This window comes from Notolabrus celidotus, chromosome 21 (genome assembly GCF_009762535.1).
Source record: "Notolabrus celidotus isolate fNotCel1 chromosome 21, fNotCel1.pri, whole genome shotgun sequence".
Lineage (NCBI taxonomy): Eukaryota > Metazoa > Chordata > Actinopteri > Labriformes > Labridae > Notolabrus > Notolabrus celidotus.
The window spans coordinates 8,395,137-8,412,762 of NC_048292.1; the positions used below are offsets into that span (position 1 = coordinate 8,395,137).

General features: G+C 40.8%; 1 protein-coding gene across 10 annotated transcripts in view; it reads right to left on the minus strand.

The window, feature by feature from the left end:
- The window catches only part of znf800b (zinc finger protein 800b), a 41,879-nt gene extending 29,885 nt beyond the window's left edge, over positions 1–11,994 (minus strand). For 3 of the 10 annotated variants that reach the window (XM_034673460.1, XM_034673459.1, XM_034673455.1), the window contains exons 1-2: positions 11,747–11,917; positions 10,252–10,470 (exon numbers count right to left, since the gene is read on the minus strand). Coding sequence is in view for 4 of the 10 variants with exons in the window: in XM_034673452.1 (XP_034529343.1) it covers positions 11,747–11,790 (44 nt within the window). In the remaining 6 variants the exon portion in view is untranslated. Of the gene's footprint in view, positions 1–10,251; positions 10,486–11,746 lie in introns of all 10 variants that reach the window. The other 7 variants (XM_034673454.1, XM_034673453.1, XM_034673451.1 and 4 more) reach the window with 5 other exon arrangements.
- Between the last annotated feature and the right edge of the window lie 5,632 nt (positions 11,995–17,626).

The window sequence follows — 17,626 nt, forward strand, 5'->3', positions numbered from 1 at the left end:
GTGCATAGCTATACAGGGACAGACATAAAGAGGTACTTGTTCAAGCTGCATGAATTTATGCCAAAAATGGGTTTCTTACAGAAAGTGGTCCATGACTAATAGGAGGGCTGGTCATGTGATAATTATAGAGATATTAGATGAGAGTGTATCATGGTGGACATTTGATTTACACTATCAGGTAATACAGATGATAATGGGACCTGCTTAAAGAAACAAAGGCCCCTATTAGGACAGGAAACGCTGGAATGAGAAACACTTGTATCATATTGACACTTCTTTGTGTGCCTCAGAGTAACCCTCATCTTACAAACCAGGGTTCCTGGGTTGTTGTTTTTTTTAAATATATTTTAGAGGTTCTTTATTCTATTATTTCAATTTGTCAAGCCTTGGTTTATAAGTTTGTTTCCTGTTTATGTCACACCATGAAACCAAGCTGTGTTATGATTATATTTTATGGGTCCTTATTTCAGGTATAAAGTACAATCAGAAGACGTAGAGCCCTTTGTCAGTCAATATCATGGAGACAGACATGGATTTAAGTTCATTTGGGACTTTCCAAAAGTAATGTTTTTTGATATTTTTTTCAAGTATTTTTTCAGATGACATTAAAGTATTTAACTAATAAGGTTTTTTAAAAGGACAGGTAACAAAAACTCACTATGAAAGTTGTTTGTTAAGGTACTTCATTCATGGAGTACCCAGCAGGTGTTGAAACATGAACCAAATATGAAAGTACAAATAACTGCAGTTCTTGAAGGGTCCACTTTCGGCCAAGGAATCCCCTTTGGGCCCAAAGCTAACTTTACAGAAGAACTCAATGCGTTTACAACATGGTGCAGACAAAGGTCTTTGGCCTCTAAGCCTACATTCTTTATTCAAACAAACTATATGTGAGCTAAAGTTTGATACCTCATCCTTTGTATGTTATTAAGGCAAAGTGTTGTGCTTAATAAGGTTTACGCATAGACTGTATAAATAATGGACGTAGTATCTGTGATGTCACCCATCTGTTTCTGAAGCGCAGTTTTGAGGCCAATCATCGGCGGCAGCCATATTGGAAATGCTGAACACAACCTAACTGCTGTTGAGCTAGTGTGAGGTAAAGAGGCAGGCTTTGAGCGTCCTAGCCAACAGCTACAGTGTTCCCACCTGTCAATTAAGTCAGGTGTGCCTCTCATAATGGAAAACTCATAATCTCAATATCTTCGAAGTTGCAGTGTTATGAAAAAATTCACCCCCCGTACAATGTGTGCCGATCGAGAAATGACCTATCCAGACTACACTCGTTTTTTGTACCAGGCTGTAAACATGTTTATTTCTGCTTTTTTGAATTGGTGTGTATGTGGTTTCCCGTACTTAAGGAGCCAGCATCAAGCGGACTCTTAAGAAACTGCAGTTTTTAACACTTCTGCATTGGCTTCAATTCTCGCGGCTGGAGGTTGCCGCTTGGGTTTATGAACGTTATCACCTAATTTGCTTTGCCATGATACTCAAGGCCCGCCTCTTTCCCTGCATCTGGGTTGATCCAAAGTTTGGTTGAGTCAGCATCTCCAACACTGGCTCCATAATGCCTCCTCAGATGAGGGACACTGCTGAGGCCATGTTGTGTTGAAAAAATCATGTTGAAGTTCCAAGCGACTCATTTGATAGTCATTCAAACAGAAATTTAAATCCTGACTAACCGACACCAGCAATGCCTGCACACAACTTCATCTCCGTTTTCTGAATCATACACTTCAAAATACCATCAGTCCTCTGTGTTTCTTTACATCCAGGTAGTAAAGCATTCTGGCAGTAGACAGTCATACAGCCCGGGCTAGTGGCAGGTGGATGCAGCTTAAAACACAACATGTGACGAGCATTCTAGCCCTGCAATAATACAAATATTCATCATTAGTTTCACTGATGAGTACATTTGGTTTAGTCGACACAATGCACACATCCCTAGCTCACACGGTCTATGTCACTGAGGTATGAATAATCCAGTAATCCTTGGATATTAGATATCTTAACCTTTAATACAGTCACAGATAACTTTCTGTGATCAGCACACTTTGGTGACTGGCGTGTATTTTAGCTGCAGAGTTTAAAGAAACTTTACCACAGTTGGTCATGCTCTGACATTAATTCAAACTTCTTTACACCACAGAAAAAAAACCTCCCCTCATTCAACTACAGAACAATATAATGTAGTAATCAACAGCTACTTGTGTCTTGGGATCTGTGTCTTATTTGAACATACTGTGGCACCAGGAAGGTTGCAAATCCCAAACCAAGAGCAACAGCAGCCTAATTACTTTGTGGAGGAGTGTTTCATAAAAACCTGACAGGCAGCAGCAGTCTGTGTGTCTGTCTGTGCGTCTGTGTGTCTGTCTGTGTAGCCTGAGGATTACAAACCCCAGGATGGACAGCTGCCTGAGAACATAAACATTATTTAACTTGCTTTTAAAGAGGCTATGTGTACTACAAGGTTTACAACAAACACCTCCAGCCACACACACACACACACACACACACACACACACACTTTTACAAACGTGCCAATGATACACTCATACAAACACGAGGGACTCTGCCGTTTCCTTGGCAACAGACAGACGTGGTTGTGAGGTAGTGACTCCTGTTCTGACTCAGGTAATGAGAGCGAAGGTGTTCGGAGATTGTTTGCATCTATGGTCAAGCTTTCTAATCTACCCTTCACTCCTGGACACACTCAGACCACAGACTCAAGTTTCATCTTTAAAACTTCAACTTCTTCTAAACAGACTGAACGCTAAAATACGCCCAAGTCTGAGGAAAGTTGAGCATCCAAATCATGAAGCTCTAAACTTTTCACTTTGTTTTGTTTCAGCGCTCAGTGGTGTCCGCTGGTGGAGTCATGACTTCCTCAACAGCTGAAGAAAAAAAGGGGACACAAGCTGAAAGCACAATTTGAAAAGATCAATGAAAAAAGCAAAAAACAATCTGAAAGTGTTATTCCTCTCCTCTCCTCCTCAGCCTAGAGCTGTTTAGGATGGAGAAAACACTGGAAGAATGTTTTTTACTGCAGAAGAGGATGAATAATATGAGGCTGTATTATAAATGAAAGGTTGAGATATGATCCAAACACCTGACATACTCTGAGAAATATCTCACACTGACAGTCCCAAGAATGAAACAGTTTTTTTACAGGTAAAAAGAAGGCATCATCTTCTTTGCAGCTGTACACAATCATAAATCTGATCAAATCTCCTCAGAGGACAAGAACAGCGACTTCTTCAGCCGTTTGACTCCATCTGTGATTTCAAAATGTAAAACTTCAAAGATCTGAGCAGATTCAAGTGTTGTTTTCAAACACTGACCATCCTTAGCTAAGGTGTGACGTCTTTTCTTTAATAATTCACAGATACGCCTGATGTGACATTCTCCAGTGTTGTATATTCATGAGCAAATTTGTTTATATTCAATCTCCAGTTATAATCCATAGTGAGTTTTGTTTATGCCGGCCAGAAATCAATTTATCAAAGCGTTTCCCTTTTGGGAGCATCTCTTATTTTGAGAGACAAATCCTTATTTGTCCTTTCAGAGGAAACAAATGTGATGGATTCATTTCAGAGGAGGAGAACTTTGTCGTTTATGAAGCCTCGCAATCTCTGCTCTCTGCGTAATGAGGAAACTTAAAGCTGCCATGCTAATATGTAAGATAGCACATGTATATATGTGCATTCTTTGGTGCCTGAAATCACCGCTGCCTTCTCCTGGTTATTTCCGATGGCTGTGCGGGGGCGATCTGTCAGGACTTCCTCCTAATGGAGGGACTCCACACTCACTGACATGATGCTGATTGCTTGCAGACACAACATTGCTACTACCTGACCACAGGCTAGGATGAGAACATGACATGGCCTACTGACAGAGTTCCTCTGTGTGTAAAAATACACAGCATCACCGGGAATCTTCTGCACTCACAGTTTGTGCTCTGTGGCTCTGACTTTGTAGCTGCTGCTTCCTCTTATGAAGAAAACAAGGCTTATTGATCTGTTGTCGCTTCCACACTGTTGCTGGATTGCATCATAGCTGACAAAACAGATACATGCTTCTATACTGTAACATTGCAAGGCACCACATAAAACTTTTGACTCAAGATTTAAAGCTTGTATCGCAAAAAAAAATCCTTATATATATCCAGATGTCATCTCATTGAACTTATATACAACAGTCAGGTCCAGTCCACAGAATAACACTGATTCTACACCCAAAGGAGTTGTGTCCAAAATGTTGGTGTTTGAAAACTTGCCTTTAATTAAACCTCCTATCTCATGTTTGTCAAAAGTGTCACTCGTCCAGCTCTGTGACTGTCAAATAGAGCTTCAAACCGTTAGCATGCTTCACTGGACTCACTGATTTTTTCACAACTGCTTCAAAAAATTAAGCATGAATAAATGAAATCAACAATTTCAGGGTGGAACATACTTTGACTCTCAAATGTGACAGCCTCGTCGTACTGCAGGTGGATTTAATGTCCCGAGAACATGTGTGAACAGACATGATCTCAAATGTAAACAAACACTATTTGGTCTTATGAGTAGAGCTGGGCGATATTGAAAATGATGTTATCACGATAAAACATTTCATATCAGTCGATAGATAGTTATTACGATTTGAAAGGCAGATATTTGGTCCTGAGTGAAAGTTGAAGACAGCAGACAGTTTGTTTGTTAGCTTGTATCTGGATTTAGTTTTCTGATAAGCTTCTCGAATCCATCATTTCTGACTACGCTAAGTAAGTAAGATGTAAGAGCCAGATTCATGTTCTTGGGTCAAGCTGGGAACCACATTGTTTACTGTGCCACTGGGTGTTGTTGTCTTGTTAACTAAGGGCACAGCTATATAGGTACATCACTGCCAAGGTATCAGATGTGTGTCTTGACCATAGACTGTATAAAATATGGACGTAGTATCCGTGACGCCACCCATCTGTTTCTGAAGAGCTGTTTTGAGACCAATCGTCGTCGGGAGCCATATTGCTGCCGTCGAGCCAGTGTGATGTAAAGAGGTGGAGTTTGAGCCTCCTAGCCAACAGCTACAGTGTTCCCACAGGCAGCTGTGCCTCTCATAGGAAGACTCGTAATCTCAATATCTGCGAAATTGCCGCGTTAGAAAAAAATTCACCCCCCTCACAGTGAGAGACGATTGAGACATGAGCTATCCAGACTACATGAGCGGATCCTCGATGAACTGCAGCTTTTAACACTTCCACATTCGACTCATATTTTTAGACCGGAGGTTGCCGCTTGGTCTTGACCCGGAAAGGCATATTGTTTTTGACCGTTGTCACGCTGTGACGCTATGACGCTGCGTCGGCAGGCGGCATGCAGAACCGCATCTGAAGTGTTTGTTTGTTCAATGAATGAAACTTGTGGATGCTGTTTAACACTTCGTACGGTGCTGCAAATAAATGGATTGTTTGGTGCTGCAAACCAGAGTTACGCCTAAGAATTGTTATTTAAACTACTAAAGCAAACGTCATTATAACGACAAACCTATGACAGCACAATGCGTCAGCCAAGTCATTCCCGGGAGTAAACAAAACACATCGGCAGCTTTAGTACGTGACCAAGCTTCTATATAAGATGTGTACGTTTTCATCCGTGTCGCTTGTTTTAGCTGTGTTTACATTCCGCTCCAAACGTCTTTAAGCCCCACCTACCTCTCACCCTGCGATATGATTGGCTGTTCAATGCTGTCTTCTACTTCTGTCTAATGTTGGGTGACAACAAGCGTTTAAGGCTCATTAGTGCCCCTCCCTTTCCAGTGGTTAGGGGGTGTAATTATAGATTTGAATATTTGAACTTTTATTTATCTGAACTTTTACTGAACATTTGTTATATTTAAATTGAAAAAACATATCACAATAATTATCATTATTGAATTATCCCCCAGCCCTGCTTACACTGTAACGTCTTACACTACTTTGGTGACAAGGTTTTTCTTGTTGAATGGGAGACTACCTGTTGGGTGCCCACAGACACACTCCTGCACACACATATGCACGCCCACATAACTCCAAAACATTGAAATATCATTCCCACATCATACAGCAGTATGATTTTCCTACAGCAGTCATTGCATGACAAAGTGTGGCAGACTGAGACGTGTGTAGATTGAGACCTTTTCTGCCAAAAACTACTCCCTTTTTTTTTCGGTGATAACTTCCATCACATTATCAGGCCAGAACACACTCACTCTGTAGCAGGACAGCGGGTACTAAACTGTTCGATTTCCCTCAATTTGCAACAGATCTTAGAAAAAAGGAAAGGAAATTTTGCACAGTACATTGTGCAGTCATGTATCAAAGCGGTGACACCGCGCATGTGAACAGCCAAAAAGAGGCGCAGCAGCAGAGTGTGGAAAAAGGAGCAGGGACACAAATTTGAATAAATTTGGCCATGAAAGATACATAATGGGCATTTTTCAGGCCAGGTGTGCAAGCACTGCCTGTGATCTTTCAAAACAAGCCTCTAAAAATATGTGGAAATACTTATGTTAATATGATGGGAACGCAAAAAAAGCTGAAGTTTCTGTGATATCTGAGAAGCACTTTAAAAGGACAATGATTGATCATTTCATAGGAGTGACTGTAATGGATGGTTCCTGCACAATGGGCAGAGAAAGTAGGGCTTTGTTGACAGGCCGGCCTCTGCTGGAGACCCACAGAGCTCACCTTCACCACTGACACAGCAGGACAACTATTCAGGATTACTGTACACAGCCTAGATTTTTACTTTAATATTCATGGACTGGCTGACACTGATTTTCTGATTACCTGACTTGAAGTATCTTAATATCTGTCTCTGTCTGTGTTACTGGCAGGTGATGTGACGGGCAGGTTAATGAGTTTGTTGACTGACTTAACTTGAGCATTGGTCTGATGAGCTGACTCAGTGACTGAACACAGCTCCATATCATTAAACCAACTGAATCATACAGTGACACCATTACACTGCTGCAGTCAACAGCCGCTCTGGTTAAAAAAAACAAAACAATCATACCTGCAAAGGTTTACAGGGGAGGGAGCCAGCAGAAGTGGCTGCTGTTCTAATACGGAGAGATTAATCTCAGGTTGCTACAACCCCAAAGTCTCAGGAGATAATGGGAGGCCAACTGAGGCACTAAAAATACTCATGAATGGGATGAATTTAAAGGATATTTAATATACTTTGACATCAAAAAGATATTTTTTTGCCAGTTATGTCAACTTAGTGCTAATCTAACGTTTGATTTGATTTTAGTGCCTTATAACCCACTTTGTTATCTGCCCTCATGTCCTAGTTACACATTCATGTTCCTCCTCAAGGTTAGACTGGCCATCCATTTCTTTTCAACGTCTTTTTATTTCCAGAGTCTACAACAGCCAGCATCAGAAGGTAAACACAGACTAGCTGTGTCTGTTGTGTCTGTAGCTGCGTGTGTACAGCAGCTTTTAAACAGGGTGATGGGCCTAATCTGATTAATCAACTTTACGATACATGTACAGTTGAACATGTGAACTACATGTGAGCTAGGTCTGAACCAAAACATGCAAAATATGCAAAGCAAGTGTCCAGTCAAACAGTCTTACACTAGAGTAACAGTCACATGCTGGTTGCACCGATGCAGCTTGAATTGAACATTTAATTATAGAAGATAAAAATAGTCCATAGCAGCAGGGCTGCCTGACTCAGGACTTCTGGGGTGAATCTGTCCCTGAGGGAATAACTTTCCTGGGTGCAGGTTAGCAATTTATAATCCTTGATTTGTTTTTTAACTGCCAACTTTGAACAACATGATACACTGCCACACTGATGCAGAGGCATAGCAGGGCACAGAAGGAGCACACTTTCATCTTAATTCAATTAAGCACATGCAAACATGTAACTTAAACATATCAAACATCTCCAATCAAGATTATTGATCGTGTAAAGTTAAAATGTATTTCCAGTCATCAACACGCTGTGTGTTTGCACATCAACACTAGAACTGAGACAGACCTAAATACAACATAGAAACGTCATTTCACGTCGGTAATATTGATTAAACATACATTAAATCTCCACCCGCCAAATAATCCTACAAAGGCTTGCCACGCTGTCTGAACCTGCGCTTTCCACTGTGACATTTTGGGGACTTTCTGCCTCGTGAACAAGTTCTCTGTGCCCTGCTGGATGAGACCATGCGCAGTGCCCAAAAGCGCAAGAGCAACAAATAAAACGTTCCTGGATCTAAAAACGCCCAGCTTATCTCCACAGCAGAAACGCGTGGCGCGCTGTGGATGTCACAAACCCGACTCGGCTGTGTATCCAGTGTCCGAATTATGATCCAACCTCACCCTCTGCGCTGTTAATAAAATGTTTCACGGTCCCACCATCACGATCCACTCGAAAGGCTCATCCACACATGAGCGACTCCACAACAGCCACATGCACCGAGCACCATGAGGGGTGGACCGGACATATATACTCCTCTCCGGCCGGCCTGTCGAGGTCTAAAGCAGGTTGAACCAGTGTGTGTGCACGCATCCACTTACGCATCCCAAGCAGAGCGAAGGAAACCCAACCATCCCGAATATGCTGCGCGATCTTCCGTGTTTATACACAATCCACAGTCGGTGGAGTCTACTGGAGAGTGGAAGCGCACGGCGATTGTTGCCGCCCGGGTCCGTGTCTATTGGTTCCTTTTCAGCTGGGGCAGCGTCAGCACACATACACACGGTCTCCATTTGCAACTCCATCGCCCCCCATGGGCGTGCGAGGCCGCGGGCTGTGACGCAAATGGCACTGGGTGATTTGCAAATGACATATCTTCCTCAATCAGTGTCGTCGCCGCGGGGATTGGTCCAATTCTCCAGATTTTACACACACTAATATCCATCCGATGGTGGGTGACGAGTAAATAAAGGCGGATGAGCAGTTCGCTCTACGGGGATGCGGTTGCATAACTCAGGAAACTTAATAAAAATGTGCACGGAGCGAGCGATGTGCAGTCTCCATGGCTGATGTTTCGTTACTGTTTCGATTGGATCACCATGGCCTGTACAATAGCACTCAGCACACGATAAGTCCCCGAGTTTTTGGCCACAGGAGGAACCAAGCAGAGCGTCTGCACAGGGAACCGAGTGGCCTCGCTATGGTGGATGTGTGGTGGCCAGAGCTAGGACGCATGCACGTAGCTGACGGAGAGAGACAGGACAGCCGGAGTGGGACTTAGGACCGCATTCACAGGCCATAAAGGGCCCGCATGAATACTATTGTGCTCTTTTATCCAAGAGTCCCCAACTATTTACAAAAGGTTGGCCAACACACAAAAAATATCGCGGCGAAATGGTGGCGGCGGTTACAGCAGCTGCCACAGTGCTCTGCGCAAAGCGGCAGCACAATCATTGCGCAGCGCTGGACTTCCCCACTTTCGTGCAAACTATGTGATTCGTCCAAAAGACTTTTATTTTTATCTCATTCAGGCTCTCCTCGTCTGGCAAGCAGCGAACCAGAGCGCAGAGCACTCGCCGCTCTCATGGCACGATTTGCATCGCCCCCATTATCCCTGAAAATCTCCTTTTACACGGTTATATTGTCAGCCGAAAAAACGCCACTATTTTGAGTAACAAAGGGGCAGCTTAACATGATCAAAGGAAAAGCCAAGTACGAAATGCACCTTTTAAGCCGTTAGAGAGGCCCCTTCGTAACGATTGCAGCATGGCAGGGGAGTGCGGCGTAAAAACGAGCTAACCCGAATAAAATACACACAAAGACAAGGTGCAGTACCACCACAAATACGTCCATCACCACCCTGGTAACAACACTAAACCACCCGGTGTCATTTGGGTTAGCTTGGGGTCGGGTAGGATGGCATTATTGAGAATGAAAAACGCTGCGTTTTGCGGCTCCGTGCCACCTTTTCCAAGAAGCAGCTTGGCGCACAGGACCGGTGACCCTTCCATCTTTGCGCGTCCTTCTACCGAGCGAAATGATTGACTATATCACGTTTTGACGGTTTAATATTAAATATAACACATTGTAGATGTTGATTTCACCTTCGAGGAGGTTAACGCGGTATCTGAAGGCAGATACAGCACTCTGAAACTACTCCTCTCCCCATCGCGGCCAGGCAGAAACAAGAGGGCGATGACGCCATTTTCTGCAAAAACAACCATGCTCGGGAAGCCAAAGCGAAGGAGGTTTAACCCGCTCCGCAGCCCTCTACTCCCGCTGAAACGAATAAAAAACAAGTCCTTACCTTGTATACGTTGAATCGATGGTTGAATTGTGTGTTTAGAGGGGTAAAACTGCGCGGCTGTGGCCACTTCGAGTCCGGAGATTGTTTATTTCGCCTCCCAGCGTTCCCGGTTCACTCTGAACAAGTTGGTCTGCGAGCCGCTGTCTTTGTGCACCCAGAGGAGCCTCTCAGCATTAACCAGTCTCTGCGCAAAGGTGCACCCTCTACGTCCAATTTCAGCTGGAAAAACATGGACTTTAGGGCAACATTAAGAAACAGATTGAATCATTTACCTTTTTTAAAATAAGAAAAGTTTCATTATTACACATTTTAAACCGTAACCTAACACTGTGCCTCTGATTTATGCCCCAAAACGCGCAACCTTTTTGAGGGCACAGAGCTCTCCACGAGTCCACGACGCAAACGCAAAACCAAACAAGGAGGATACAAACCCCAAAATATTATGACTTTAAACATTACACAAGATTTATAACACAGATTAAACACATTCTGACTCATAATGCCACAATCAGCAAGGGAAGACTTCACTGAAAGTCATCATATGGCATTAACTATAAGGCATTTGCTTATTCCATTAATATCAATATTAATTTAATATTCAACAGTCCAGTCACGGATTGTACAGTAAGATGCAAAAGTTAAGTTTAATTTGGATCATGTTTCTCCAAGAAGCCACGTCTGAAAGTTTTCATGTCATGTTTAGATTCATAATAAATAACAAACTGGGATTTGTTATTATTGCACATGCTGCATGGTTCAATCCAGCCAGAGGTGATTAGTGTTAAAGAGCTACCCACTGACACTCATTACTTCTGTGGAACTATGGAAATGAATGATGGCCAATTTAGGGACACAGTACTGTTTCCGATTGTTCTAGTGAGATGGAGCCGACATGTAAACCCCCACAAAACTCTAATCCAGACAACAAGTCCAATACAAGAAGCACAGGGTTAGTCCAGGAGACTAATATAGCTTTATGCAAATATTTACTATCCTTTCAGAGTGCACTTTTATAAACACAGTTCAAACTAAGGGCATACAACTCCCCTGAAACATAGAAAGGAGCAATTTATTAAACCGTTACGTGTGTTCTGTGGTTTTGAAATGGCATGATCTAAATCAACGGCTAGCTAGCTACTGGCAAAACTCATTTTGGCACAAGGTGGGTCGATTTTAGCATCTCTGAACTATCCCTAAATATATTACTTATCATGTGATTAACTTGCCCAAATGACAGTATATAAAAGCCCCATGTTTTGTTGAATTGTAGCTGAATTAAATGATTAATTGATTCGGATAACTTCAACTTTTGTGCCTTTATTTTTTATAACCAAAGCTAGCTAGCTTGACAGCAACAGCTGAAACAGTGCGACATTTGTGCTGTGACACTTAATTCAGGTGGTTTTTGAATTCGGAATAATCATAATTCTGGAATTAACAGCTTCAAAAATGTTGGACAAATAATGTGTGACGAGGAAATGCAACAAGCACTCACCTTGCTCCCAGGTTATTGGGCAGATACCTGTTTGTTCGAGCCATAAGCTCCTGCTGCTACAACAGAAATGACATTTGAGTTATGTTTATGATGAAGAATATACTTTTTCAAGAATAACAGTTCTAGACCAAACAGGACGTTAAGCTAACTGTTATGAAGCTAGTTTGTGTGAACCTGTTTAATGTAATGGTAAAGTATTTAGAGCTAATGAGATGCACCTGGTTCAAATATTTTACATGTAAGATCATGTTGAAGATGTACAGAAGAGGATGAGGGCCACTGAAAAATAAATAAATTAAGGTCCAATATATTTTTTTTTATATGTTTTTGTTCTCAGAATTCTGACTTTAATCCACTGGGGGGAAAAAAATGAATTAAGGTCCAATATATGTTCTTATTAGTCTGAGAAGAAAGTCAGAATTCTGACTTTAATCTCAGAATTATTAATAATCTTATTCTTATGCCTTGTACAAAAAGAGCACAGTTTACCAAAGTCAAATTCCTTGTGTGTTCAAGTATACCTGGCCAATAAAACTGATTCTGATTCTGAGAATTCTGACTTGAATCCAAGCGACAACCTCCAGTCTCAAACGATGAAGCCCATGCGGAAGTGTTATAAACTGCAATTCATCAAGAATCCACTTGAGGCTGGGTGCAGAAACACCGGAAACCACATAGACACTCATTCAAAAAAGACGATCTTTGCAGCATTAATAAACATGTTTACAGCCTGGTTCAAAAAACAGCTTGGCTCTACATAGCTAGTTTCTCTATCGGCACACACTGTACAGGGGGGTGATTTTTTTTCTAACGCGACGAGTCAGAAGATATAAAGATTACGAGTTTTTGCCCAAATAAGGACATGACTGACTTGACTCCCGGACGGGAACACATAGCTGTTGGCTAGGAGGCTCAAACCCCGCCTCTTTACGTCACGCTAAGGCTGTTTTGGAAACCGCCCACTATACTAGCAGTACGTACTGATTTGGCCAAAATTCAGTATGTAGTAAGCAGTATGGGAAAAAGAGCAAAATCTGCAGTATGCCAAAACATACTGTATGATATATAACATTTCACAGTATGCATCGGACCAGTCTCCCTCACGTACTGTTTCCCACAATGCACAGCGCTTATTTTACTTTTTCCTTCTTTTTTTGACGGGGGCAAATCCGTTTTTGGGTGCTGTGAAAGTTACATATAAACCAGTTCCTAACTTTTTAAATCATAAGTGGAGTGGAGAAGCAGTTTCTCTATCGGCTTCGCCGTTGTTTACATCCGCCTTTCAAAACCGGAAATCCAGTGACGTCTGACCCAGCATACTGCAACACAGATCGAACAGAACAGCGATATTTCATACCAAATCCAAACGCAGTATGTAGTAGGCAATACCTACTGCCTACTACATTAGGAAGTAGTATGTAGCAGGCCGTTTCGAAAACAGCCTGTGACTGGTTGAGTTTCCAATATGGCTGCCGCCGTCGATTGGCTTCAAAACAGTGCTCAGGAACAGATGGGTGACGTCACGGATACTACGTCCATTATTTATAGTCTATGCTTAAATCTCAGAATTCTGACTTTTCCTCAGAACAAAAACATAAAAAATATATTGGACCTTTATTATTATTATTTTTTCCAGTGGCCATAATCCTCTTCTGTACAGATGAATTAATGTAGCTGATGGACGGTTCCAGATACAGTGGAGGTTTATTGATTGAGGAGTAATAAAAAAAGAAGGCTTTTAGTGTGTCGATGACTGATTTGTGACAGTGTAAGATTACCTTTGGAAAGTAAGTGACTTGTTTGATAACCGGATGTGCAACTGGCCATGGAGAAAAAGTTATTTTCAATGACTTAATGAAACTTGTTGGTTAGTGATTGGATTAAAAGCTTAGGTAAAACAGTACAGTTTCTATAACTTCATGAATGCATTATTAGGCCTATGTTTGTGGAATGCCTTGTTAAGATTGCTGCCAAGAGGCAACAACCTGTCTGTGTCTACTTTAAATTTGTTTATTTATTGCACATTTAAAAGAACAAAACAAAACATTGCTGTTCAATAACATGAGCCAAGATATAACAGGTAAATTCAATAATAAAACTAACCACTAACATGTTAAGTGCAGGAGGAGCAAAAAAAAAACCTTACAGGCTTGTCGAGTGGCCCTCCAATGAAAACAATCAACACAAAAACAAAGTATCAACGTGGAACAGAATATCTACATACAATCAAAAAAAAAGATTAGTAAGAGGGAGTAATATTTAAAACAATGATGAAATGGAAAGAAGGGAAAGTTAAAAAAACAAAAAAACAATATTTACCAAAAAACCCCAGAATATTTCAGCTGAGCTTAACATCTTGACACGAAGCAACATTTTTGTTGCTTTCCTTTATTGTGTTTTATTCTTTTATTGGTTTATTAATATTAATGTTTCTCAAATCCCTTCAACTGATTTTGTGATTTTACACGTATACAGGACTTTGCTTAACTGCATGTGCATATAAATAAACTCTGACTTGATGTAGCGGCATTTCATAAACTACTCTAAAAACTATTACCAAAAACTAAAGTTATTGCACAATTCAAAAGCATTGTTGATGAAACAGTTTGCAAGTAGTTTTAATAAATATATTTTAAGCAGCAATAACAGGCTTCTTTTACAAAGCTAATAAGGTCTTGCTCTATGCATCCTGGACCCACCTAGAAAGTAAAACTATTTGTGCTTCTTCATGGTGTTGGATCAAATAAGTCTATTGTCATATAATAGCAGCGGTTTGACATTCCCAAACAGAAACATGGCCTAGTGCAGGAAAAGCTTAAGTACCTGTGAGTGTTTTCCTATTTGTGTTTGTACCTCAAAGATGTTGAGTCGACAATCGTAAATCAGGACAACAAGGCGTCATCAGCTGTTTACAACACCATTAACGGGATCTGTGTTAAGATGCTGTCAAACCAGCCAATGAGCAAACCAATCGAACCCAACCTGGTGACATGGTTTAATGAGAAAATTGGATCAGCTAAGTAGCTTAATGATACAAAATGTAAACACAGAAGATACCCTCATTAAACTGTAATTGGAGCCCTGCAGTTAGACACAGAGTCACAGTATACAAGACTGGTGAAGAAAACTCTCTGAGTAAAGCTCAGATGAAATGTTGATTTGGACACTTAAAAAGCAAAGTGATGTTTTACACCTCTCATAGAGGGTCAGTCTGGATCTTCTCATAAAGTATTTAATTTCTGCAGCATCTGATAATTTAAATGAGTTAAGATATACAAAAAGTGACAAACTTATCTTAAATACATTTCACAAAAATCTGAAGTGAAATAAAGAGAAACACTCATGTCATTGAATGCAAAGTGGTCGTTTGGGGGAATTTGAGAAGTTCTATGAGAGTTATAATCCCTGCCAGCTCTTTCCTTTGGGCTCATGAGAGCTCTCAACAAAAGGTGCCCACCACTATCGCCTATACACAATTAACTAAAGCACCAGCATTATTCCATTATCATAAGAATGCTGTTTGCAATGGGGGGAGAAACTCCTCGGCATTCATGGACGTCGTCGAATAGAGCCGAGAGCTTTTATCTTCTCAATTACATGCAGGCCGCATTTATCACACCACCTAGTGACATGTTTGGACACTTTTTTTGCATGCTAAATAATTAGGTTTACACTGCTTATTCAAATAGCCTGTTTATAATTATAGTCGGGGCTACAAGTGGGTCTTGTTAGAAGATGCTGCAGATTAGGGTAAATCTTGATTCCATTGAGATCCACTTAGCTCAACACAAACAAGATGAGCAGATTAGTCTGATAAATTCTGCAGTACTCCCCTATTTGGCATTCCAATGGGAACAAATATCATGATTGAGAAATGACAATCCCTAAATATTTGTTGTTATCACATTTGTGTTCTTCCTCTCTGCTGAAAATGAGTCAATTTTCATTCATTATTTGGTACACTTCCTTGGATGTGTGAGGATCTGACATCCCTGGAAGTCACACGGTAGCTGCCTTGATTATGGATTCAGCAGACGACCTGTGCAGTAATTGTTCATCCCAGCAGGCGTATCTGAATAAATGAAGCCTAAATAAGAGCAGTTCTCCACTTTGAGGTTAACATCATTTGTTCTGCATCGCATTTCTTTCCGAGTGCTTTTGATCTGATATGCTGCTGATGAGATTTATGGGTCGTGTTAGAGGGAACTGACCACAAGGTGTCAATGTTGTTGGGCGTGTGATTTTTTTTTGTTGCTGTCTGTCATTTTCAGTCCATTAATGTACAAAGCACTGAGGGGAGCGGTAAGTAGAAAATGCCTGCTAGATGTCATGCTCAAATAAATCTAATTGGAAGAAGTGATTTGTCTGGAGAGCAGGGATAGATGGCAGTACATCCAACTATGCATGGAACTAGTGCCACTGCTATAGTGCTGTGTTATGACTTCACACACATTAACTCTTAAAAAAAACACTCCAAACAATAAGAGGATAGAAGAAATACAGTTTGTTTTAGGCTGAAGTTTTCTCTTAAAAGAAAAGGTGAAGGCATATGAGGGACGACACAGTGCAGGACCGTGATCATGAAAAAATAATGCTGTCGCTCCTTTTGTGGAAAAACTCTCAGCACTTGTGACCTGAGGTGGAAAAGTTGGAATAATACTTGGGGAAACAAATTAAGGTCTCAAAAACTATACCTGCTCAGTGTTATGAGCTTTGGCCACAGTGTCCTTTGTTTTCAGGTGTAATTTAACTTTTAACTGTTTCTGACCTTTGACTCCTTTTCTCAGATAGGAGAATCACAATAAAGAAGGACAAATGCTTTCTGAGCATAATTTATCTGCTGCAACTTCAAAACAATCAATACATGGTCTGTAAAGCCTGTTATCGACACTTTTCAAACCCTCCTCAATCTTCACTTTCAGAAAAACACAGACACGTGGGAGACTGATTATCTCCTGGGATTGATCCAAGAAGGTTTACTGAGTGATAAGTTGTAAGGATGTTTTTTTTTTTTCAAGAAAAACTTGAAGAATAGACGAGATGAAATTAACAAATATTGTCTTCTTGGGAGAAATCTGTCTGTGCACTTGAGCAGAGCACACCTAGACCATCTTACAACAGTGGTGGACAGTAACAGAGTAGATTTACTTAAGTACATTTTTTGAGTATCTGTACTTGAGTATTACTTTTTGGGAAACGTATTACTTTAACTCCACTACATTCAAAAGACAATAATTGAACTTTTTACTCCACTTCATTTCTATGAATGTTCTAGTTACTCACTACTTTTGCTTTGAAGTAAGCTCATGAATTTCCTTTTCTTTTCTGAAATCTGATCCCTAAGACAGTAAAATGTGTTTGTGTAGTTCTGTTTGTCTCAGTGGTTTAGCCATACCTATATTGTGTGTCTCCATGGAGCAAACACAGAGCAAATTTCACTCAGATCAGGCAGTTCATGTAGAGGTGTTAATGATGGCTATAATTCTCCACCTGAGCATCCATGGCCATATCTTCAGCCCGTGTTAGAGGTTTTTGAAATGAAGAATGATACGTATCTTATTAAATGTTCTCCTTGTTTCCCACTCTGCCCAAACATACAAACATTCACTGTCCAACCTGAAAAAGAGTGTTGAGCTACGTAACATTTGTTTCATTCCAGATGAACATTTCAAACTAAGGTGTCTGTGTTTGGAGTAACTTAGTTTCTGTTTTTATTCCATGGTATAGTTTTTAGAGCTTTCAAGTAATGGTTTCTAGATAAACACTTTGAATACCTAAGTATTTTTAAAAGGAAGTACTCCAGGACTTTAACTCAAGTAATAATTTAACAGAGCAACTTTCACTTGTATTGGAGTACTATTTGACCTGGAGTATCTGTAC